The sequence below is a fragment of the Leptosomus discolor genome, chromosome 7 (genome assembly GCF_034619465.1).
Source record: "Leptosomus discolor isolate bLepDis1 chromosome 7, bLepDis1.hap2, whole genome shotgun sequence".
In the NCBI taxonomy this organism is placed as follows: Eukaryota; Metazoa; Chordata; class Aves; order Leptosomiformes; family Leptosomidae; genus Leptosomus; species Leptosomus discolor.
Genome location: NC_141397.1, coordinates 48,805,205 through 48,830,837, shown reverse-complemented (window position 1 = coordinate 48,830,837; position 25,633 = coordinate 48,805,205). Strand labels below are relative to the sequence as shown.

At 42.0% G+C, this 25,633-nt stretch overlaps 1 protein-coding gene across 4 annotated transcripts in view; it reads left to right on the top strand.

The window, feature by feature from the left end:
• TFDP2 (transcription factor Dp-2) overlaps positions 1-25,633 on the top strand; it is a 44,292-nt gene that overhangs the window by 6,905 nt on the left and 11,754 nt on the right. Inside the window, exons 3-9 of one of the 4 annotated variants that reach the window (XM_086468009.1) lie at positions 12,603-12,706; positions 16,350-16,471; positions 18,894-18,941; positions 20,287-20,449; positions 20,971-21,114; positions 23,498-23,566; positions 25,204-25,355. In XM_086468009.1, the coding sequence (XP_086324135.1) occupies positions 12,603-12,706; positions 16,350-16,471; positions 18,894-18,941; positions 20,287-20,449; positions 20,971-21,114; positions 23,498-23,566; positions 25,204-25,355 (802 nt within the window). Of the gene's footprint in view, positions 1-12,602; positions 12,707-16,349; positions 16,472-18,893; positions 18,942-20,286; positions 20,450-20,967; positions 21,115-23,497; positions 23,567-25,203; positions 25,356-25,633 lie in introns of those variants that run through there. The other 3 variants (XM_086468010.1, XM_086468011.1, XM_086468012.1) reach the window with 3 other exon arrangements.

Here is a 25,633-nt window from a genome sequence, read left to right as displayed (position 1 = left end):
CTGATTTCTACCCTGCCCTTAAAGTTCCCAGATTCTGTTGTACTCCAAATGGGAGAGAAGGTTAAGCATGTCTTCATGGTCAGTGGTATCTTGTGGTGCTTTTATAAGTGTTCAGGATAATTTACAATAATAATTATATTTTATCCTATCCTGTTTCATCTTAGCATTTCTAGATCACTCACTTTTGACTCTAAAACAGTGTGTTGGCAGTCAGAACAGCTGTACAATTCCAGTAAAATAAAACTGCAACCCCTTATCAGTATTAGAAAACTTGAGGATTTACAATTAAGGAAACACTTTGATCAGCCTTTCTAAGTAAATACTGGTTTGCTGTTACTCACTGCAATAAACAAGTGCATGTACTAGCTGGAAGAATGATTGCTATCTCATCACGACAGTTTAGGTGCATCAGACTTAAGAGTCTAAACAGAAAATGGATGGAGCTACAGTATCTTCCTAGTTTTCTAAACTATGCAGAACATTACATTTTAGGCCTTTGAGATTCAATTTATTACGCACTGGTGAGATAACTGCCCTTTGCGTTTCATTATTTTGTGATTATTGTGTCACGATACCAGGGAAGAAGACTAAAAGAAGTGCAACATTTTCAAATAATTTCTGTGGGACAAGAAATTGATTTGTTCAGAGAATAACTGAATTGAATAACTATAAAGTCTAGGACGTTACTGTTAGTAGTAATACCTCAGTGATCCTTATCCCAGTCTCTTATTAGATTTTGCTTCTGTTTATTACTTCCATTCTTCTATATTTTCTAAAATGTTATGGTCTAATGATTTTTTTTTTTTTTTAACCTTCAGGTATAATTAAAAATCACTGACATCTCTGTTGAGATATAGCATCTTGTTCATGTTGGCTTATTCTTCTCGGAGAATCAAATATTCTGTAAAAGCTGGAAAAACTTGCATGCCAGTATCAAAGCTGTCTCTTACTTTCAATCTGAAGTATCCTTTGCTTACTTTTTCTGTTGAACTCTGGAAATTAAGGAAGGAGGAAGAAACTCCCAACCAGGCATTCAGATCCACTGTCTCTTAACAGGGCTTTGTGAACTTCCTAGTGAATACAGTTTTTATTGTTTTATCCATTATTTAACTCACTTGCCAGACTAAAAATAAAGGCAATTTATTGCTGCATATCTGGGCTTGTTCATAATGTGCCTTCACGGTGTTCTTAGACTGAAGCATGATGGATTTATGATATGTTCAAGAGCAGGAGAGGCCATTTGCTCAAATAAGGATCTTCTTGAAAGCATCAGATTTCAAGTGCTAGAAAATTTTCTTTAGAAAAGTTGCATGTAATTTTTTTTTTTTTTCAAAAAAGGTGATTATTTGTGGTCTGTGTTTGTTCATTATTTGCCTCTAAACATACTAATTTAGTACCAATATTGCATTAAAGGGACACTTCAGATTCCATCGCTAAGCCATGAGCACATAGAAAATTCCTTGCAAATTTTATTTATCTTCCTTTTTTAAATGAACTCTGATCTTTTATTATACTGTGAAATCTACTGTGTAATCCTGGTTTTACTGGGTTTAATTTTGAAAAATGCTGGACTGTTCTGGGTAAACCTACTGCTCTGCCACTTTGCCTAGTAACAGTAGACTGCGGCCTGGATCTTTGGGGATGCTGTTTGAAACTGCAGAATGTCTTGAAACACCAGCTCAGCTGTTGCACTTTCTGTACCCATAGAACTGCAGCCTCATTCTGTAGCATTAGCACCACTAGATGTAGTTATGCAAGGGAAATTTTCTGGCTTTTTCTACTAAAAATACGAATCAAAAGAACTAGTCACTTGACCCTTGCGCTGTAAAATTACTTTCTCTGTTTTTTTTCCGTTCACAGGCTTCACTTTTGAAATCTCTTTTCTCGCTGAGTTTTTCCGCTGAACCGTCTGAAGCAGTTACTCTGTTGCTGCTGTTCCAGTATGTGTTTGGTCAGGCTTCCTTTATCTCTGTGTCCATGACCTGTAGTGGCCATGCATAACCTCAGGTTATTTTGCTACAGAAGTTAATGCTCACAGACTGCTTAGGTATTGCAATCTAATCTTCAAGTACTGCTGTGTCACTTCTGCTGATTTTTAAATCTGAATTGCTGTTCCTGAACAGGTTGACAGGTTGTTTGGTTTATTTGAGCGTTGTTTTCTTATGACTTGCTTGTTTCCTGTGCTTGTTAGGAAATACTGTGGTCTTCCTGCTGTAGCTTTTTTTGATTACGGCTATTTAGAATACTTTCAATATTTTTTTAATTCCTTGATTAGATGATGTCTGGGAAAAAGAAGCATTTCTAGAACCTGGTGTGTCGAAACGCAATACAGAGTTACTAAGGAATTTGATGTTTTAAACGTGATGGTTGCAGAATCAAAGCACATCCAAATTTGTAATCTTCGTAAAAAGACTTACTGCCTCATTCTGAAGGGAACAAGATTTTTCTTTCTAGGTGTGCCTAGAAGAAATATCACAGTGCTCAGTAGAGCATTAACTCAGAACGTTGTTCACTTCGTTTAGTGAACAATTCCTGTTCAACAGACAGTTTATTTTCCTACACTTGTGCCTTTAACTCATAGGCAACAGGCTCTTTTGGCTAAAGGATCTCCCTTTGGAGCTTGTTTCCTCTGCTTGAAATGAATACTCATTGGATCTGAGATGGATCTTGACTAATGGCCAGGGACTGCTTGTGCAAGGATGGTCATTGAGTAAAATATTTTAAATAGACCACACAGCACAGTCTGCGTATCTCCTTTCTGAAAGTTGTTTTCACTTACACTTTTACTCAGTCTTTGACATAATAGATTCTTACTGTTCATCAAAATTCTTCAGCTATGGCAAGCTGGGCTGACTATGTTTAATTTCCTTATCTGAAAGTACCTGGCAGACTAGTGATAAAAATTATTCCTCTAGGAGACGTGCATTTGATTCTCCCAGGCAGAAAAAATTGGCCCTGGTTCTCGTTCTTTAGTGAATGGATGCTCTTGGGTTACTGAATGCAAAATGGATGCTTCCTCTCATGTTTTGGAGAACAGAGATGATTGTTGCTGTTCTCAGCCTTGGGGGTAGATCTGTACATAAGCGTTAGGTATTATTCTAGTGTTTTATTGTAGATTGTGCCCCTTGGGAGAAACTGCAAGCATGCTCCGTGCTAAAAAGACTGACAGGCTCTTGGGTGTAGGCAGAACTTTGGTGCCTCATGAAGTTAATTGACAACAACTAAGGTACTCCATTACTTAGGCAAAATCCTGGTTTAAGTGGCAAGTTGTCTTTGTGAAGATGGCCCATTCTGTTAAAATTATTCAGTATAGTAGTTCAAGTTAGTTCTTAAAGAGCTATAATTAGGTTTGTGAATGAGTTGGATACGGACAGTTCGGTTGTGTTTGTGGGGTGATTGTTTCAAGCTGTGAATGAATTAAATCAGACATTTTGTAGAGTTCATGTTGAAAAGTTGCATATGTAACCTGGAGAATTTAAAATTGTATCTGTTTGGGAGACATTCCTGGTCAGTAAGTTAAACACTTCCAGTTTTGTAATCCCGTTCATATATATCATAAAAATGGACAATCAAATCTTTTCCACTGATTCCAAGCAGAGGGCCTGTCTATTACCACTCGGTTGCTTGTCCCGTAAAGCCACCTCACCTGCCCTCTGTGCATCCACATGGGTGTCCACAGCTTCGACGGCTCCATTTTAGTTTAGGAGTAGTCCCAAGGCTACCTGATCTGCTGAGCATTGAAGTTGCCCAGGTATGAAGCCCTGTAATAAAATCAAGGTTTGCAATCAGATATTATTTGCAAAATCATTTTGGTAATTGAAGAAGCTGCTGCTTCTCAGCTGTAAATTCAGTGCGATGTGGTGCTGTCAAGTGAGCACACTAATTCAGCACACTTGATATGAGTTGGTTTGCTACCATCAGCAGTGACAGGAAACGGGACAGCGTGTCCCAAGGATTCCTTGGAATGAAACAAGGTATGCGGAGAACTCTAAATTTGAACGCAACTGCAGATTGAAAATATTTCTACTTGATCTGTGCAGTTCTGGAGGGCAAGCCGGGGTGTGGGGGCAGGGCCGAGGAGCCCTTGCTGCCGCCCTGCCGGCCGCCACCGAGCGGGCAGAGCGGGACCGTCCTGCTGCCGGTCGCTACAGCCCCTGCGCTGGCAGAGCACCCTGTCCTGGGCACAGAACAGCGTTGGCTGCTGTGGGGTTTTGTGCCTTTGCTTTGCTCTCCCGAGGCGCTGACGTTCCTTGCCTTGCCGAGCAGAATCTTTCGGCCCCTTCACCTTCCCGGCGCTGCTGCTTCGCCGCGCTGCAGCTGGGACTGCCCGCTTTAACGTTGGCTGTTGGGGCTCGGGAGTGGCGGCGTTACGGCTGCGGGTGGACCCGGAGGGGCCTTGCTGAGGCAGGGCCGAGACTGCGCCGCCCTGTTCTGCCTACGCGGTTCCCGCACAGCCGCCCCGCGCGCCCACGGCTCCTCCCGCCTGGCCCCGCCAGTCCCCGCGGAGCGGCCCGGCGGCCCCGCAGCGCCGGGGAGCCCCGCCCGCTGGCCGCCGGGCCTCCTTCGGGCTGGGCTGGGCGGGACGGGACGGCATGGCACTCCGCGGGGTTCCTGCTCGGAAGAGGCGCGGCCGTGCGGGGCGCCGCCTGAGGGGGAGGAAGGCGCAGCGGGGGAAGGAGCTCCTGGCCGAACGCGGGGGGCGGGAGGTTTTACAGCGGTCTGGGGAGCGCGCACCCGAAATGGCCAGGCGGTGCATGGTACGGCAGAGGGGTGCGCTGCCACCCAGGGGAGTCTCGACAGCGGGAGAGTTTCATGGCGGGGGGAACGGCCCGGCACCGGTAGAGGCTGGGGCCGACCGGCTGGAGGGCAGCTCTGCAGAGGGGCCGGGGTGCGGTGGGGAGCAGTTCGCCAGGAGCCAGCGGTGGGCTCCTGCCAGGAGGAAGGGTAACGGTATCCTGGGCTGCGCGGGGAGGAGGGCTGGTAGCAGGGCGAGGGAGGTGACCCTTCCCCTCCACCCAGCCCCGGGGAGGCCACTCCTGGAGCACTGCTTGCAGGTGTGGGGCTCTCCAGTGGCAGAGGGACAGAGTGGAGCGAGTCCAGCCAAGGGCCGTTAAGATCATGAAGGGACTGGAACATCGCTCCTCTGAGGAAAGGCTGAGAGAGCTGGGGCTGTAGTCTGGAGAAGAGACGGCTCGGGAGTGGGTGACTTAGCAATGTATATAAATACCCAAAGGAAGGGTCCATAGAGAATAGAGACAGGGTCTTTCAAGTGGTGCCCAGTGACAGGGCCAGGGCACAGGCCGAGACACAGGAGGTTTTCTCTGAACATCAGGAAACACTTTTTTTTTACTGTGAGGGTGACCAACCACAGGCACAGGTTGCCCAGAGAGGCTATGGAGCCTCCATCCTTGGAGACAGACAGATACTGTCTGGATGTGGTCCTGGGCAGCCTGCCCTGGCTGACCCTGCTTCAGCAGGGGGTTTGGACAAGACGACCTCCGTAGGTCTCTCCCAACTGTTCTGTGATTCTGTCTGTAGATTCTTGCAGCTTTGCTTGTTAAGCACATGTTTTACCAAGAATAGTTAGTTTAGGTTTTGAGGAGGAGAGTGGTTTAGGTATGAGTTAATGTTTTCATAAACTTGAGAAGTTGTGGTTTGATCAGAATTATTACAGTTAGAAGAAAAACAACAGCAAAATCAGTAGAAATTATTTTGGGGGAAAAAAGTCTTACCAGACTTTGAGCCAGAAAACTCCCAATGAGATTTTGGTTCTGAAAAAACCCAAAATGTCTCCTGTAACAATGTTGTTTCATTTAAAGCTCATAGCTGCTGGTAGGAGTGAAGAGGTAATACATCTGATATAAATAGAAGTAAGGATTAACCTGTATTTGATAGGTTGCATTTTTAATTATACTGTTTCTAAGGTCTTGTTTTGGCATGCTTTTAGCTTACATGACCTGCAAGTAAGGAATATTCCCAAAAGTAAATCAGATCAATTAAATACACAGAGAAGTCACCTGGAGCACAAGCTTAATTTTCAATAGATAATGACCTGAAAATTTTAAGAATTCTAAATTTGTAAGTGCCCATTAAAAAACTAGAAAAGTTACTGATACCATATTTTCTTATCTCTCATGGGGAATACTTTTGCACTAAGAAATGAGTTTATTTCACCAGTTAACCACTCTGCCTCCTAAACAAAATCTATTGCCTGACCCAGTGTGTCTGTATTCGGGTGAAGACACCAGGTACTGATCCACTTTTGTCTTATGAACAGTGAGTTGACGGTTATTAGTTAATGGGGTGTGGAAGAAAGCCACAACAGTTTTCAGCTGGTTGACTATGAGTGACGTACTTGATTCTCATCTTAAAATGTATAATGTAGACTAACACAATAGTTTCGGTGAATCGTACTGTCCTTAGTTAATACTTTTCTGTTACTATATTCTTACATTTCTGTGAATGTTCATGGTGTTTTCTCTTTATTGCTGTGAAGGGAAAAGTCCAGCTCTAGACCATCTGCCTTGCAACAGACTGCATGAGGGAGGATCCCTTAATCAGATCAAACTGTGATCCAGATTGCTTTGGGTGGGAATCTTAACTTTTAATACAACTTCACAATGAACTTTGTTTCAATATGTCTTTTTTTTATGCAGCACTTGATTTTTACTCAGTCCTGATAGGGCTGGTGTTTTAGAAACTCCTCAATGCACAGGCTGCCATGTGCCTGTGCTCCTGTAATGGAAGCAGTAAGGCAGTTCTCTCTTTTTTTTCCTTTTTTTAGTGAATGCATTTGCCATTTTCTGCTTTTCCTTGTGAATGTAATCTTTTGCTTGCTTTGAGACACACCTTCTCTCGCAGCAGTGCCAGTCAAGTTGGCTCTGATCACCTCACAGCTGCTTTCAAACATTTTCCTTTGCTTAGTGCCAGTGTAGCTGTGTTGGTGGCTGAGCTGGACCAGGGAACAGTTTCAGCCAAAAAAATGCCCATTGTTCCCCCTTGCCAAAAGAAGAGAAGGCAAGTTCACTACGTAGCCATAGCCGCGGCTGTGCTGGCTTGCAGGCAGGAATGAGCATTGGTGACAAGGTCTGCATAAACGAATTTTAGTGGCAGCATGCTGAATATCTGATAAGGGCCTAAGGGGCTTCCAGCTCAAAGCCTGAAGAGCACGAGAAGAGGTTGTGTGCTTGAAGAGATCTGCGAAAATGACCGAGACAACAGAATCTGTTATCTGTAGGCCTACATTTGGTACTTTGGGATTCATACAGCTGTTAGCTCCTATAAATTTGTCTCAAATTGAACAGTAAAAGACTGAAAATGTACTGATTCATGTAACCCTGAGGCACAGTGAAATACCGTCTGCCCCATTTTGTTTTTTCTTTTCTGCAGATCTCTGATTTCATATATTTCTAGATATGTATGTGCTTCTACAGACTGAATTTTTTAAAGTAGGTTTATAGCCTACTAGTAAGTTAATGCAATAAACAAATGAAGAGATGTACCAAGAAAAGACATGCATACTAATACCATGGTAATAATTGGGTTTTCCTGTATGCTTTTATAATACTGTGTCCTGATCTTGGAGATCAATTTATGTTTTAGCGTAACAGAGGAGCCTGAGGACACACCACATGGGTTACTGCAAAATACCCTGATGGACTTCCAGTATTCAACAACTCTGAACTACGATTACCATCAGGCCATAGGCTGTATTATTTAAAATGGCTGTTCACTGACACACTTTAAAAAATGTGGACATTAGTTTCAGAGCTCTGAATATGAAATCCAAATTACCAGCACTTCTTGGTGTTTTGTCTAAACACTCAAAGACTTTTTTTGTTGATCTACGCATTGTGTGTGACCCCAGCTGGTTGGTCTGTGCTTCCCATCAGCTATGGTTTCCTTCAAACTGGCTGTGACAGATTCTATAGATTCTCCGGTTGACATTGTTTCTGATTATCTTTGCAACTAAGCTGCAGACCTAACAGATTTAGTTATACAGGAAAAAAATCACTAAAATCTCTTTAGCTTCATATTTGTATCGAGTCCCTGTTGTTTGTGTGAAGTTAAGGTATTTAGGATGCCACAGAACGATTTAGTTTTGTGGGATGGTTAGTTAGTGTGTGCGTGTGAGCGTACATGTATATAAACATAAGTAACTTTGTTCTGTGACTGCTTGAAGCTGAAGATAATTTAAATTTAATTTTTCTTTGTGTGTGCAAGTAAAAATATTTCACAAATGTCAGGAAGAAGAATAGTTATGTAATGCTCATGTTTTTCTAAATATGAAAGAATAGCAGTGCTTGTTTTTCTCCATGAGGAACAATAGTAGTGCCTGAGGGATGGAAAATTAATTTATGTCGAAGCAAAGAGCTTTTGTTCTAAGAGAAATATACATATATCCACCGACAGATTTTTATTTTGAGTTTACATCATTGATGAGCATACTCAGTTTGTGGTGGTTTTGTATATATTGCAGTTAAAGCCTCTCTATGAGAGTTTTAAGTGATTTTTCTTTCCCATGTCCTCAGTTTTCCATAGGTAAAATGGGAATAATGGCACTGACCTCCTTTGTGCTTTGAAAGGACCGGCGAGAAACATTATATAAGAATTGAGTATTATTACACAAATCACTCGAGTTTGATCCATCTCTGCTGACCTTTTTCATCCATGCAGTAAGATTACCGTGACTAGGAGGCTGATGGGTCTCATTGTGTTTAGCTTATCACTGTACGCACTGCTGGTTTTCAGCAGAACATAAGTCAGTGTAATCTTTTTTGTCCCCAAATGACGGGCGTTGTTAAGACTTGGCACTTATTTGGAATTTGATCATGTTTAAACCCTTTACAGTTGCTATGTGATAAAATATGTATAATTTGGTGATATTTCTGCTTTAGGTTGCATACAGAAGTCTGTTGAGTGTTTTTTAGATGATCTACAATGAGTGTGACATCTCCTTCCTCCTTCTACTTTTTCTATGCTGTCTTTTAAATAAGACTTTGAGAGATTGTTCCTGTGATACACGCTGTTTTGTAATACTACCTTGCCTTCAAAACTTTAGAAATTACCAGCTCTTCAGCAAAAAGAGGTGCACTAACCTCAAAATTTGGTATAAAATACAGCTGGTTATCTTAGCAAGCAAGTGCCTGCTCTCTGAGCTGGTTGTTCTTGTGTTGGCAGTTTCTGGTTTGTGGTGATGTTTTTATTGCGCTGGGACTGGTCCTGGCCAGCTCCAGGTATTCAGTGGCAGCTGTGTCCCACGGACCTGGGCTGCCGCTGCACTGGGGCCACTGGCAGGACAGAATGCTTCTGGAAATTGGGGTTCTCTTTGTTTAGAGAAGAGTAGTGACGCTGGCGATACTGACTGTAAAATCTGCCTGGTCAGGTTGGGGTGCTGGCCTCATCTATTTGGAAAAGCATCAACTTTTTGCAGCAACTACCTGAACCAGCTATGATCTTTACTGTGAAGAGAGATGGGAAGGTAGTGTTCCCACCATTAAATATTTGGAGAAGTTGAGGTCACATGAGTATCTGGACTATGACACTATTTTTGAAAAACAAAAAACAAACAAACAAACAAAAAACCACCAGGAGGGAGGGAATATTTTATTTGTAAGTGATAAAACTTTTTGTTTATCATTTTTTCAGCTGCTGACAAACACACAGAATGATCTTTTATTGTGAAGAACTTGATTGCTCTTTCCTTCTGTCCATGGTGGATGAGAGAGACCTCACTCAGGACAGAAAGAGACCAGTTTCTTTTTATATCCGTGTTTAAAAGTTTACACATTCACATATTTGTATTTACCCAAAATAGAAATTTGAAAGGAAGGACAAGGGCAGAGAAACATTTCTTTGAAAACTTGAGCAACTCTTAAGATCGTTTTGATGCTGCTGCTGTTGCCAAATGGGGGATTTGCATAGGGATTAGAAGATGAAGATATTTCTTACTGACAGTAACTCCAGCCAAAAAGACTTCTAAACGTTTGTCATGTGTAAGCAACTGTCTTTTCAAAACCAAGATCAAGTAATTTGAATGACCCTTGTATTTACTAAAGTTGCCCTAATGGTGACTGTATGCATTTATCTAGGTAGCCTTGCAGTTGCAGGCACAGTACAGCAGTAGCTCTTAATCAGTGTTTTTTCCAGGGCTGCTACAATAAATCCAGTGGTTGTGTGTGGCTTTGGCCATGGCTATTGTATTTTTAAGCTACAATTTTCAGAGAATCTGCATGTGTGTGCGAGGGGAGGTACATACATATGTGTGTTAAACACTTGCCGGTGCAAACAGGTCACAGTCTGCGTGCTGAGAAAGGAACAAGTCGTGTGCACAGCGGTTGGTGTGGGGCATTTGGCCACACACCAGCAGCTTTAGTGTAGGTGCAGCAGGTCTGACTGACGTTACAGTGCCTCTTGCGGGCCAGGAAGTGTGGCTGGAGACGACTCTGAGGTAGCCCTGTGTAAGAGAACTGTCAGCCAGATGCTGCCGTTTCAGAATTTTACTGCACTTTGCAATGTGACCTTATGTTGTTGGCACCAGAGGAAGTAATTAATTTCTTTTCCATTGTAAGAAAAGGGACAAGGAGAAATAGCATTAGAGCTGATCTTGGAGAAAAAGGGGTTAAAAGTTTCAGCTGCAGCAGAAAAGAGGAAAATTCCTACAGGAGTACTGGGAAGTGACAGGCAAGTCACTGATGACAACAGCCTGCAATGAGAGAGGAGACTAGGTTTTGATGAGAATATGCTAGCACAGCTAGCAAGTCCTGGGCAAAGTCGTGTAGCAAAAGTAAAATTGACAAGTAACTGGCCAGTTTAGAGAACTGTTTTGAGCTCAAAATGGGAACACAGCATATGTAAATCATGAATTACTCTTGGCTTGTGCACACTGGCACTACCTCACAAAAGTTGTTTCATAATAGAGCAAGGATTTACTGTGCGGGTGCGTTTGAGAGTGTGTGAGTTTTGTAAGTGTTTCTAGGTGAGTTAGGTGACTGAGTAGATTATTCAATTCATTGAATAGAGTAGTGGCAAGCTGCTTCTGAAGATGCTTTCAGATACAAATCTGCCTTTTGGAAAATTAGTTTTAAGTAGTATTGTAACTCAAGATACCAGAGGAATTTACACAGAATATTAGAACATCCTTGTCTCAAATTGTAAATATTTCTCATATCTCTGTTCATTTTTTATAAAAGTGGCACTTTGTGTATGCCTACATCTTTTCTACTTCTGTGCTGTAGCTACAGAAGATTAAGTATTCTTTTTCTGTCAATGGACTGAGTGAGAAGAGAGAAAGTGGGCAGTGGAGATCAGGTTATATGAGAAAAGACCAGGGAACAGAGATGTCAAACACCACTGAGTCAGCTTGGGACCATCTGGGCTAAGCTGAATGTTGGCCAGCACCTGTGGAAGGAGGGCAGGGCAGGGCGGTAGTGAGGGCTGGTGTCTGTGCCGTCCTGAAGGAACCCATCACCTCAGATGCCTTCAGTTTCTGTCTGCTGGTGCCAGCGAGCATAAGTAGCCCTTCGGGAACCAATCCTTGTCCTTACGGCTCATGATCCCAGCTAGACCCAAGCTGACTCTGGATTACAAGGCAGTGGCAGCTCTTCCTTATACTTGATCCTGCCTCCAGACTCACCACTGTCATTCCCCATTTTGAATAAGGCTGTGCAGAAGAATGGCGGGAGGTATTTGGCAGATCGATTCCCAGCTCTCTTGCTTTCAAACTGTCATAGAGTCAGGAGCTGCTGCTGCCACGGTGTCCATCGATAAATATGAGTGTTCACTGCTTTGAGTGGTGTGGGTACACCAGTTGGAACGCTCGTGGGCTAATGGCAGTGTTGTGTGACAGTTTGGATTAAGACATTGAGTCTGAAGAATCAAGATTACAAGATACAATTTGGGCTAGAGCAGGAGCAGCAGCATTCATGAGGCTCTCAGCAGAGAGCTGCACTTCTCTATCTGAAGGTAAGATGTCTGTAAACAGCCCGGGATCACAAAGGTGATCTTGGGATGAGAACATCTTGGGATGAGAACATGCTGGGTTGGAGATGGCATGACTGGCTTTGTCTTGACGTCCAACTGCCTGCTGCGTTACGTGAGGTGAGTTGTAAAAGTGTCGTTTACTCCATCTGTACAGTGATAGGCTGCAACAGGCTTACCTCACTGATGGTTATGGAATACTTTAGCGTAGTTGGATGAGGAATGGTTAAGGCTATGAAGATACGTGGGTACATACTTTGTGCACGTGCTTATGATTATAAATAGGATTTGTATGCTGACTTTCTAGAAGTGGACTCAATAATTTGAACTTTAATGTTGAGGTATGGCAGGCTGTGTGCTCTTTGTCTTAGGCAAGAAGAAATTGTTTCTGGAAATAAAATACTAACACGTAGTTTTAAAGGTAAGATAGTGAAGGTGTAGTTCTGTGAGCTGTCTTTGTGGAATCTGCTGAAAGGTCTGGAGGCTGTTATGTGAGGGTGTACGAGACAAAAAGAGCTAACCTCATTCCAAAATGTTAAAGTGATGTGAGAATTTGCCAAATTCGTTATTCATAGGTGTACTAAGGAAGTAATTTAAAATTCTCTTTTTACTGCTCTTTTTAGGTAATATTTCAATAATCACATTACCGGTTTCCAGCACCAACTCCCCAACTAAGATTTTGCCAAAAACCTTAGGACCAATCAATGTGAATGTTGGACCCCAAATGGTAAGTTTTGCAACTCCGGTAGTGCGAACTTGTGTAACTAGCTGTGTGACTTCCTGTTGGTGTAACATGGAAACATGAAAAACAAAGATGTGACCCGTGCTAGGAACTGGCCGCTTCCTGCCTCAGCTGCAGAGGCTGCTGAAGTGCCCACCTGGCCGGGGAGGTGATGGCACGTGGGTACAGCTGGCTGGGCGTGCCAGAAGTGCCACTCCCAACAGCAGTCTGGTATGTGACCTTAGGGGATGCCTGTCCTCCTGGCTTTTAATGGAAATTGGAACAACTTTACTAGCTGACATTTTAATTAGTACTCAAAAGTGTATTAAGAAAAAAATCTCATTTAGAATGTTACTGATACTCTTTGAATAGTGTGAGTCATGTTCTCACCAGTAAATCTTGCTAGAGATTTAACTTGTCGAAACTACTACTCTTAAAACTGTCTTTCCTGTCAGTGATAATTGTATATGAGCATATATTGCTGTTGTGATTTTGGATCTGGTTTGGAGAAAAATTTTCATTTTTCTGGTGGCCAGAGAACTAAATAGGAAATAGTGAAGTGTTTCTAGTAACCTGGTGCCCACTTGCCAAGCGCTTAGCCTGAGTGCAAGGACCAACTATGTGTTTTATAGATACTCGTGGTAGGTTTTCTTCACATCAGAAGTTATTACTGTTCTTCAGTGGCTTTTCTCCTGGTCAGACAGATGGGCACAAGCATTTACAGCCAGCCCCCAGCCTGAGCTGCGTTCTCCACTGTGCAGAGCTCTCCATCTGAAGTACTAGCCACAGGCTGGCCACCAGCGTAGTGTTCCTCAGCGCATAGGTACTGATGCAGGTCCTGCTAGAGCATGTGCCCTGTGGAGTTGTGCTGGAACAGTTCTACAGAAGGTGTCTTTTGTGGGTGTGATAAATAATAGCCAAGAACGGGGGAGAGCAGGCAGTCAATGCAGTTCCTGCTCTTACACATGGCTTCTCAAAGCTCCGCTTTTGGTTTAAGTGAACCCTAGTTACAGTGCGGGTTCTGCAGCAGGGAGAAGTTGCAAAAGCTACTGCATGGAGAGACACGCATTTCATTTTATTTTTTTTTTTAAATTATTTTATGTCATTCTGATGCTTTGCAAGGATAGGTCTATATTCAGGAAACATCTTATTAAATAGCCATCAACACAGTCCTCCTAAGGCATCCAGTGTATGGCTGTGTTGTGTCCCAGACCATTTAAAAGAGAATGTTCACGAGTTGTTAATAGTGGGGATTTGTGATGAATTAGTGCTCCTTTGGCATCTCACCTGTGTTAGCAACATCCTGCTGCTGCAAGGGGGTTTGGCTCTATTCAGCCACTGTAGGTTACAGCCCTTGGGGCTGCCCCAGGTCCTTCAAACCAGCACACTGCCCCCTAGACCAGTGGAGTGGACTGTTGGCTGAAGGGTGAATCCCTCGGGGTACAGCGCTCCAAACAGTGGAATCAGCCCAATTTGTGGTCTGGGTTCTTGTGTACGGTGTTTGTTACAGTTTCTTTACGCCTACAGAAGTACGACTGATAAAATGTTAGTGCTTAATTACAGGAACTTAACACATCCCACAGATGCTCTATTTGCTCCCTTAGGGTGAGGTTTTCTTTTTCTGATCTATGCTATGCGGTGGATTTACGAGATTTCTCAGGCACACTGGAAAAATGTTTGCTGTTAAGATGGAAATAGTCCTTTGAAAATACACCGTGTGGCGGTTTTTGTGAAAGCAAACGTTCAATAGTGGATTTAAGCGACACCGAAATAACACCGATTTGCGGCCCCGTGACACAGAAGGACTTTTAGCTTTAACAACACGCCGCAGGCAGGTGGATTTTGAGGCTTGTACGTGCCCTTCAGAGCGGCGCTGCCCGAGCGGGGAGGAGCGAGCGCGGGGAGCGTCTGCTGGGGGCCGCTCCGCTAGGTGGCACCGGGGGACAGAGAGACGGGACAGGCCGGTCTGGGGAGCACCGAACGGGGGTTTGCCACCTCAACTGATACCGTGCTTGTCACAAAGAAATCACGGAAATGGGACATAAAATACTCTTTTAGGACACGTTTAATGTGTGATTTACAAGACGTCAGTAAAGCAATGTGAAACCGAGAGGGTGAAATGCGTTTCAGTAGGCAGAATACTTAAAATCATTTCTCCCTGGTGTCTGTCTGCCATATGCTGGCAGAACCATATGCTTACCATATGCTTGAAAATAAACGTTATTTCTAGTGTTGCAAGGAATTGATATAAAAAGTTACTGGATTGGGTTGACGTTTAATTGAAATGTTGCATTACTGATTCTCACTTACATACTGGTATTACACCAGGGCTGAACTTCAGCAAGCTTTTAAAAATGAATCATTCTGTCACAAAATGTTTCTGACTTCAAGCCAATGTAGCAGTAAGCTGATAGAAGCTGGTACCTTTCCTGTGCCTGCGTGCAGTGTGTAAAGCAGCCAGCCAGGGATCTTTTGTTCTCCAGTATCAGCCAGTAAATACCTAACTTGTGCCAGTGCTTTGCTTTTCCCAAATTTCTGTTTTCACTTGTTTCTGTCAAGCTACCCACTTGCAAAAACAAATAAGATAAATTTATGTCTTTAAGATAAAAAATACATACATGTCATCATGGTGTGATGTTATGAGGGATGTGAAGTGATGCTCAGTGAGCTAAGCAATGGGAAATTCTTCAGATACCATGTTTTCTACTTGCTTAAACGATAGTGATGGATACCAAACAAAGATTCTGCTGTATACTTACACGGGTGTGGGCTAAGTTAAGTAGTAAACGAAACTACAAAGTTGAATACAGTAGGTACTCAAAATGTCACTGACAAATGCAGTAAAGCAAAATGAAGTTTAAAAAAGCAAAATAAGGTGTATTAGTAAAAAGCATTGTCCAGGAAGCTTTGGTATGAATCTTACTGTACTGGAATCAAAATAATTTAACATGTGTTTTATTTTAAGGATTAACTAATTAACACTGTTTTGTTTTTAAATACAATCTAAATTCTTCTGGTGGCCTACTTTAAAGAATGAACTTAGATGTGATTTAAAAGTTGAGATGAAGCGTCTCAGTATTAACAACCATTGTACCTGCAGGTTTGAAAGAATGTAAAGTCTGTCTATGCTGCACGGACCTCACAGTTAATTCTGTGAGTACAGGATTGTGTTATGAGCTTGCCGGAATGCCTGGAGATCTTGTGAACGCCAGAAACTGCAGGGAATACTTTGCCTGCAGCTCAGACTGTCTTTGGTACCAAAGACGGACAATAGCAACAGACAAATCCATGGGAAATGAGGCTTTATTGATTACAGTGATCAAGAAATTGCCTAGACATACTCTCAAAGAAACCATTAGATGTATTTGTGCACAGATCCTCTCTGCCATACCTAGTAATTATGTCTCTCTGTCTAGATCTTGGCCGTATGAGTAATACAGTAACACGGTACAATTAGTAGCAAACTTAACAGTGCTGTAATTACTTCCATGTTTGAAGATTTTCTGAGACATGTCTTCTGTTGATTTTGACCCCAGCTCGTATCTGGTACAGAATTAGTATTTTTTTCTTAGTACCGTGCTTAGTATGAATTCTGGGCTGTGGTAACCTCTGTTTTCTTAAGACAGGTTTTTATTTCTAAATTTCACAGATCATAAGCACATCGCAAAGACTGACCAATTCAGGGAGTGTTCTGATTGGGAGTCCATATAACCCAGCTCCGACAATGGTCACACAGACACACATAACAGAAGCTTCTGGTTGGGTCCCAGGGTAAGATCTGTGTTTTATTTAAAGATGTTTGAGGATCTGTTCTGATTTTTTCCTTTATTTATACTGTTCGATCTGTATGTTGGCTTACAGCTTCTAGTTCTACAACTGAAAGGAGTCTGCTCTTTAGCCTGTTAGGCACTTTTGATGTCTGGAGCATGTGATCACAGACATACAAGCACCAGTCACTTCACTGTCTGTTTTAATTTTGTTCTACGGCAGTGTCTGTCTGTTTGTGAAAATGGAGAGTCACAAATTCATGAGTCCTCTTAAAAGAAGCCTTTTTTTTTTTTTCACAAGTTCATGGTATATCCGAGTAGCTTTGGTGTTGAGCCTATCAGCAGGGAGGGAGGCTGTCAAAAACACTTCAAGAGGCGTTTAAAGCTCTAATGGAAAATTTTTAGTGTAATTAATGTTGTATTTTTATTACTATTTTACAGTAGCAACAAGTTTTCATGGGGTTCTGAGGTACTCCAGAGTAACATGACTATCTTTAGCTCTTCTATAGAAATCTGGTCTTCACAGTATTTCATGATTTACTTGTTTTTAATACCAGTACTGCTGAGCTTATCTGTCCCAAGACAGATATAGTGCTTTGCCTCTGAAAGTTAAAAAGTAATTTATTTCTAAACAGCTGATGAATGTCATTAGTACCTTTCCAGCTTTAGAGGTGGGAAAATGGAGCATCTAGGACATGGCAGAAATGACAGTATAATGTTTGTACCTTGATTTTCTTCATTTGATGCCATAAACAAGAACTGCCATAGGCTTGTACTTCCCAGTTGCTATATTCCCACCTCAGAGTCAATAAACTGCATGCTGGGCTGAGCAGTTTTTAAGCTGGATTTTTTTGCTAAGTATGTGTTTATCTCCTCAAATACCTTTTGAATCCACTTAGTTCTGATTTTATTTGCACAAGAAGTTGTCAAAGATTACTTTGTTTCTGCAAATTTCCTGAAATGTGGAGCCAGGCAGAAGTTCTTTCAGTACCAAGAGGGTGGAAAAGCTAGTGTCTGTTCACAGCTAAACCAGAGGATCAATACCTGCTTTAAGGTTCAGCAACACCCAGGTGGAGATCCCCAGAGAGAAGCCTACTTGCAGCACATCAGCCACCACCACAAAGAGAAGCCCTGTCCTTCTCTCTGTATGCTGTGAAAGTCCAAACACAGTGTTTCCAATGGGCCCAACTGTGGTGTCGCCGACAAAAAGGACCAAGATGTTCACCAGGCTGGCCGATCAGTACTGATCCCTGACGAGGTCCGTGCGAGGTCATGTCTCCATCTGAAGAACAGCGGTGAGGAGGGGGCTGTGGCACTGCCGAACCGAAGCGGTGAGCCCTTGCTGAAGACGGTTGCAGAGGGTGGCGAGCCCAGGTGCCTTTGCCCTGCCCGCCGTTCGCTCCCCTTCACAGACTCCAAGGGGTTTCCAGACTCTGGCGAGACAAGAGCGCGCTCGCCCTGGGGCCCCGCACGGCTCGGGCTCAGCGCAGGGCGCGCCCGCCGCCGCTCCCGCCGCGGGCCGGGCCGGGTGAGCACCATGGACAGGGCCCGCCCGGGACGGGGCCGCTGCTGCCGCCGAGGAGCGGGACGCGGCCGGCGTGGCTCGCCGGGCCGCCCCTGCGGGCTGTCGGGGCGCAGGCCTGCGGAGCCAGCCCTCTTGCTCCGCGCCCGCCAGCGCTCTGTCGGGTTTTCAGCTGCGTCAGCTGCTGCTGCGAGCCCCCCCGTGCAACGGCAGGGTCACAACGGGAAGCAATTCACCAACGGCCGTCAAGCAACTGCGCTGCATCAGCTGCAAAAGCAAAAGGCAAGTTTGGAATACGACTGCTGACGTCTGATTGCTGTGGCTAGTGAACAGAATGATAAGGAAACCAACCGGCAATGACTGGCGGCTGCCAATCCTCTGCAAAATTCTTGTCAGCTATTCTTCAGAGTAACTCTCTTCAGCTGTGTATGCATCAGCTCTAGTATGCACCTTTTTACTCTTTAACCTCGTTTTAAAGGTACCAAAGCATTCAGGATCCTGAAAATACAGGGTATATCTTACGGACTAGTTAAAGGCATTTTTCTTCCACATGGAGGAATTTTAAATGGGAATTTTCAAAAGAGCCCAGCTTCTCCTTTTTGATGGGATTTGGTTAACTAGCTCACATCAGCACTTCCTGTAGCTCCAGATGAAGTGACTTCCCTAAAATCATACAGGCAAAGCGTGGTAAAACTGGGAACAGAAGTTGTCTGGCAGTGAGCTCAGAGAGCCTCCAAAGTCCTAACCACCTTCTCTCAAATTTTGTCAAGCTGTGTATGTGCTAGTTTCCCCCTTCAGTAAACATGTAGCAGCAAACTAGTACCCAGCTAGGCCTCAAACAGTTGGTTTGTTGGTCTAAATACATAGTGCAGTTTTCATCTAAGTTTGAATTGTTTTTTCCTAGGGACAGAAAGCGGACTCGAGAATTTATAGAGTCAGATTTTTCAGAAAGGTGAGTATTACGGAACACAGACATACCTGGTTTATGTATACAATCATACCTGTTTTCCTTCTTCAGGTCTGCCCGTTACAGAGGTGGTGCCAGTTCCCACTTCCAGCAGTTTTCACTCCCCCATGTAGAAGCTCTGTTATATGTTATTTCTCGCACTTTATCACTTCCTGATAAATACATTTGCTGTTACTGGTGATTCTGGGAGTTGTGAAAAACAAACACAACACGTCTTCAGAAACAGGACTGTTCTAGTTTTCAATGTGACAAATACTTGTAAACAGATGATGTGTTCCTTTGCTTCCAGAACTTCTTTGAATGCCCTGGTTTTGTTTGTTTACCTATCAGGGGTTACTCAACTGTAATAACTGTGTACGGATTAGGAGTGTTGGGGTTTTTCAAATCTTCAGGTGTTCCTTTCCATTCTTCCTTTTCTTTGGTCTTTCTTTCCAGTGTTCTTTTTCTTAAATACATTAAAATTTAGAAAAGCATTCTACTATTTTAATGTTTTCCTTAGCTTGTTACTGTTGACAGAACTAGGCCTTTTTATGTAAAATAACAGATCTCCCTGAAACATATTATCAAACCAACTTGTAAAACTGTAATTAAAAAAACCCAAACAACACAACACAGCTGAACTGAGCTTTCTAAAGCTTTTTTTTAATGCTGTTGAAATATGCATCCAAATCTAGTGTGTGTGGTAAAGCCAATTGCTTCTCTTTTTTCCATTACCATTAACTAAGCTCTTGCTTTTCTGGAGGAAGAAAGTGAATGGAAAATAACCCTGACAGTTGCCAGTTACTGATTTGGCACCATAAAACCCAATGAATATGCACTTACTCTCCACAAAAGAGATTCCTGTATCTCAGTCTTCACGATGACAGCACAGACGTTAGACTTGGTCGTTAGGAGAATTAAGGTATTTTCTGCTGGATTGTAAATAGGGATGTCTGAGCCTTTCTATTTTAAGCACAAACATGAGAGTTCCCTGTAAATCTGGCTTCCAGGCACAGAAACACTCTGTGAGGTTTTTCCTCTTGTTTTGTTTGCTTCTTTGTGAAACTACCTGGAGATGAATTACAAATGCAGTTTTTTAAGCATCTGCCCAGTAGCAGTATTCAAATACTATCAATGTAGAAATCACCAAGAAAGGGGAAAGGACTTCCGTGTACATTCACCAGCTTGTAAGAAACAAGAAACTGATTCAGAAAAGCAGAACAGTTTTTCATTTAGGTAGTAAATAATGTCATGAGTCCTGATTCCTGTTGCAAAAACTAGACCTTTTACTGTGTAACAAAGTAGGTTATTAACATTCAGTGTATCAAAATAATTAGTTTTCTCATTCCAGTAAGAGAAGCAAAAAAGGAGATAAAAATGGGAAGGGTCTCAGGCATTTTTCAATGAAAGTATGTGAAAAAGTTCAACGTAAAGGAACAACTTCATACAACGAAGTCGCTGATGAGCTGGTATCAGAATTCACAAATTCTAACAGCCACCTAGCCACAGATTCGGTAAGCAAATACGTGTTGAAATCTGTTACACCTTTACAAAATTGTCTGATTTATCATGGAATAATAGTCCTGCCAAACTCCGTACTTTCCTTCACTTATTTAACTGCTTCCCAGCTAAAAAGACTTACCTCTGAAATTTGAAAACACAGAATTAAAATGAAGAATTGAACTCCCTCCAAGTGATAAATAAAATAGAGAAGTCTGCCAAAAGACTTACCTTTAAGAAAAGGCTACCCTTGTACCCACCCTAGGTGGTCTTGTCAGGCTTTGCAACTGGAACAGACTTGCCACGATGGGAATTTGCTGCCCAGAGGCTTCGGGCAGGCCTGAAGCTTCCATTTGCAACCACACGCGCCATGTGCTGTCCAAGCAGCACCACAGGCGGAGGCATCACGTTTTAATACCGTTCTGACTTGACCTGCCATTTTGGCTTTTTATCTTCTACCTATCTGTGAAGGATGAGGGCAGTCTGCTTTTTGAATTCTTTCCTTGTAATGAATGCTGCATTGTTTTCTTAGCAGGCTTATGATCAGAAAAATATTAGACGGAGAGTTTACGATGCCCTTAATGTCCTGATGGCAATGAACATAATTTCCAAGGAGAAGAAGGAAATCAGATGGATCGGACTTCCTACAAACTCTGCTCAGGAATGTCAGAATCTAGAGGTAAAGTGAGGTAGATGGGAAGTTCTGTATAGTTCAGAGGTTGTGATAATGGAGCTGCTCTACTTTAGAAAAGGGTTTTTTTCTCAATTTGAACCTCTTTGAGGTTTTGATTCTTGCACACTCTGAAAATTACAACTTTTGATATTTGAATAAACTGAAGGGATATGTTTATGCTTAGTTCAGTTTTATTTAGTACATATTATATGAAGTTTAAAAAAACCCTTTACCTTACAAAAATGGACATTGATTAAATCAGGGATTACTTTTAAGATTCAAGTCTGTAGCAGCCTGAATTAACCAGAAGAAAGTCAAAAGAATTCATGGTGCAGTTATGCTTGCAAAATGGTATACATTTAAAAGGAGACCAATTTTCTATTAAAGTCCGTACCTGGAAATGCCATTCAAAGGAAATTAAATTGAAAAATAATTCCTGGTAGGATGTCAGATACCAGTTATGAACCAGCAGGGGAAAAAAAATGACATTTTACTTATTGGTTCTTTCCATTATTTTTCCAGCAGGCTAAGAGTTACCATGTTTTTGCAGGGATGCCAGAATCCATGTGCACAAATGTTGCTTGTCCTTCAGGCAATGCTCTATAAATAAAAAGCAGAAGTTACTGTATTTACTGCAGAGTGCTGTAATGTCTGTAAACACATCTTAATATGTATTATATTTGTGACACTTGTGACAGTAAATATCTTATAAGGTGGGTGGGGTGCTTCTCCAGTACAGAACAATTTTTTGGGGGCAGGTTCATTTACGTGAATTGTCTTTCTAGACATGGTAAGAAAAAAGCTTTTACTATCCTTGTCCGTTACAGCAACCTGGCAAATGCACCCACCCAAGGAGTATACATATGCTCAATCATGATACTCCAGGATTCTTTTGTAAAAAAAAAAAAAAAAAAAAAATCGTGCCTAAATCTACGTATTACCTGCATTCATGTGAATGTGAATATCTTCAGTAGAGGCTACTGTTACAAACAGGGAACTTTAATTTCATTGTGTCATCTACAGTGATCATATGCTATTCACTGTTTCAGGCTCTAATTACATAGGAACAAAATGGAAGCCAGGCATATTTTCTTAAAATTTTGCTTCCTATGACATAATGGAAAAGAACAGAAAATAAAGCTGCACTTTCATGGTGTGAAAATCAGAATTAATTTTGCTTTTAAAGCTGTATAAAGTGCCAGGTCTTCTTACAGTGTAATTCCATAATAAGATTACCAGTACAAAACCGCTAAATCAGTACAAAAAAGCTTGTTATATAGAAACCATGTCTAAATTATATCTGTATTGTTTATTGGTTTTAAGAGTTCTATATTTGTCCCAGCAAAGAAGTACTGTGCTCGGAGGGAAGCATTTTAAAGGGGGGGCGGGACACGGACACCATCACAAACAACAATGTAAATAAAACAGGGGGGTTAGGCCAGCTAAGGTTTAGTTTCAGTGGTTGAATGAACAAGTAATTTCAGAGTTTAATCTTTTTGGCCGCAGTAATACAGTGCTGGCACCAACAGGATGGTGAGGAAAACTACCATTTAAACATGATGACTACTGTCCAGTTCTTTAGCGTTGCCCCAGAGCACTATTCAAAACACTGCTGGCTGTCCCTGCCACTTCCTTAGGCATCCAGCACTGCTGCGTATTTAGGTTGAAGATGGCTTTGCCCCATAAACTGGCATTAACAAAACTGTTGCAAGAAATGGATTCTGTGTTCATGTTCACGTAGAAAATGTTCCCTCTACCCCCTTTTTGTTGCTGAAATCTTGTTAGTTTAATCAAGTCTCCCATGAGTAATCCAAACAAAAAGTGGAGGTCACTGGAAAGTTGCAGGTGATGATCCTGAGCCCAGCCTCCACACACCGATGTCTAGTAGCTTGCAGGTGGAACAGTGGCAAGGATGTGCGCAATTCCAACAGAGTGGAGGGCCAGAGGAAAAAAAAAAAAAAACAATCCCAAAGCATCCCCTCAAGCAAGTGTGTAATTTAGTGCTAATTGGCACTGAGGGCACAATACAAAAGAGAAGGAACGGGTGGGGAAATAATACAGTCTCTTGTAATAATTGATTCTTTACTGGAGTTAAAATTGTCAACAAAGAAAGAAATTACAGTTTGTCAGACCTGTTTTATGAAGAAATTCATGTGACTGTGCAGTTAGTCTGAAAAAGAAGAATATATATGGCAAATGGGTAGGGCCTAAAAAGACTTGTGCAGTTTACTTACTGTGCCGTGGAATTCACCACCATTTACAAAGAAAGGGTGGATTTTTGTAGTGGTGCTTGCACACTGATGTAGCTGTAAAGCCTGTTCAGTTTGCACAGTGGAACAGACAAGGTGACTAAGTAAATATCTTGATGCATTTACATTTATATTTTAAGATAGAAAAACAGAAGCGGATTGAAAGGATAAAACAGAAGCGAGCCCAACTACAAGAACTGCTGCTGCAGGTATATTTAATTTTAATTATTTTTACTATAAATGAAATTATTAAGTGCAAATCCAACATGCTAGAACTTCTGAAGTTCTTTCTAGATTGATTTAGCAGTTGTGATATACTAGGGAGACAAGTCTCACGCTTGAATCTGGAAAGGTCACTTTCTGGTTCATTTTCACCTGCTGTAAAACAGCTTGCTGCATAAGCTTTTGTAAGTGTCTGCTGAAGCTCTGTCAGCATCAGCGGGAATGGGAAAATCTCACGAGTGCCCTTTGTCGACTCCAAGTCCCCCCAAAGTTGCTCCCTCTGCGTAGTTCTTACTGGAAAACTTCTCTTCGATTCTAAGCTATGGCATTTACAACCAAACTTGTGTGAGCGTGTACGGAGTTGTTTTGGGGGAGACAGACATTTCTGGATCCTACGAGCAGAGGGCTGCCACACTCAGCTCTCCTGCGTTCTGACACGCACCTTTGAGATGACTTGGGTTTTGGCTTTGCTTGCAGAAATAGATTTCGAATGCATCTTCACTTATAAAGTAACATTTTAAAAATACAGTTATGAGCATTCTTAAGTGTTTTGGTCTGTGCAGACTTTCAGTAATTTAAATGCAGTCAAACTTTTTTGTGAAGTTACAGGCAGTAAGACTATATTTTTTTTCCTGGTGCAACTATATTGACACAATTTTCATGTAAGTAGATATGCACTGAAACTTTTAAATACCTGATGCTTCTCCTTTTTTCGTCACCAAAACTGTTTCTCTACTTAAGGCACAATTCTATCTGTCTGATCTAATAAATCAGCAGCTTCTCTAACAGTAACATGAAATTATCCTGGTGAAAACTAAGGCAGCTCAGGCCCTCTTAACTGTTAGTCTGAAAATGACGGTGTTGCATTCACTCACTATCTACACCTGTCATTATTTCCTTGATTATGTTCATTGTCAAATGATTTACCAGTTCTTTGGGATTCTGTCTATCCATCTTCCCCTTAAGTGGAATAAGTAGTGCCTCAAAATGGGTAAGTACACTGACTTCCAACCCCTCAAATAACATTTCCTAAAAACACACATTTTCATACATAAACAGTCAGATATAAGAATTCTATAGAGGGTGAGTAGTGTCATGAACGGCACCCATTTAAAAACTTTTAGAGAAGAATTTCGAAACTAACTCTTTAGAGAGAGAAAAGGGGGCAATGGATGAGAAGGGGAAGAGAATATAGATCATGGGAAGTGGGGGAATGCTGTAATTTGTTAACTTTTGTTTCACTGTAACTAGCTCCGAGTCTGAGGGGATTACGCATATAAAACAAGAGAAGACCTCAGATTCCAGTGCCTTTTCCAAAGGACTGGGGCACCATTCTCCACCAAACTTTATTGCTCCTTTCTTGTTTCTGCTCCAGGGATTGTGAGGGGGGCACAGCCAGGGGTATAGCCATTAGGATATGTGTGACAAATTTGTGGTTTAACTTCTGTTCTGGTGAGCTTCATGAGTGCAAAGAGGAAATCAGGCCACAACTTACTTTTTTGACAGAAAATTACTGGAGATATTGAGAGTTGGTAAATAAGAGCTATGAAGTTCCACTTCCTGGAAACACTGACGTCTGCTCTTCTATTGTCAGTGATGATTTTTTCTTTCTTTCTTTCTACAGCAAATAGCATTCAAAAACTTGGTACAAAGAAATCAGCAAAATGAACAACAAAACCAAGGCCCTCCAGCACTGAATTCAACGATACAGCTGCCTTTCTTAATTGTCAACACGAGCAAAAGAACAGTTATAGACTGCAGCATATCAAGTGATAAGTGAGTGTTTATAGAATCCAGTTTTAGAATTTTATTTTCTTTGTGAACTAGAATTTTTCTTTGAACAAATGAGAGAAATTTTTCTAGTTAACTAAAACTAATTATGCATTTAAATTTGCCACCGTCACTTCAAGGCTGTCTTTTGGTTTGCATTTTTTTTTAAATATTTAATGCAACTGCAGGGGTAACAGGAGTAAGTTATCAACGTTGCTTTACAACCGCTAGTTAAAACAGGCTGCCTTTCACTGTTGTAAAAGGGACTGCAGACTGGCATTTCA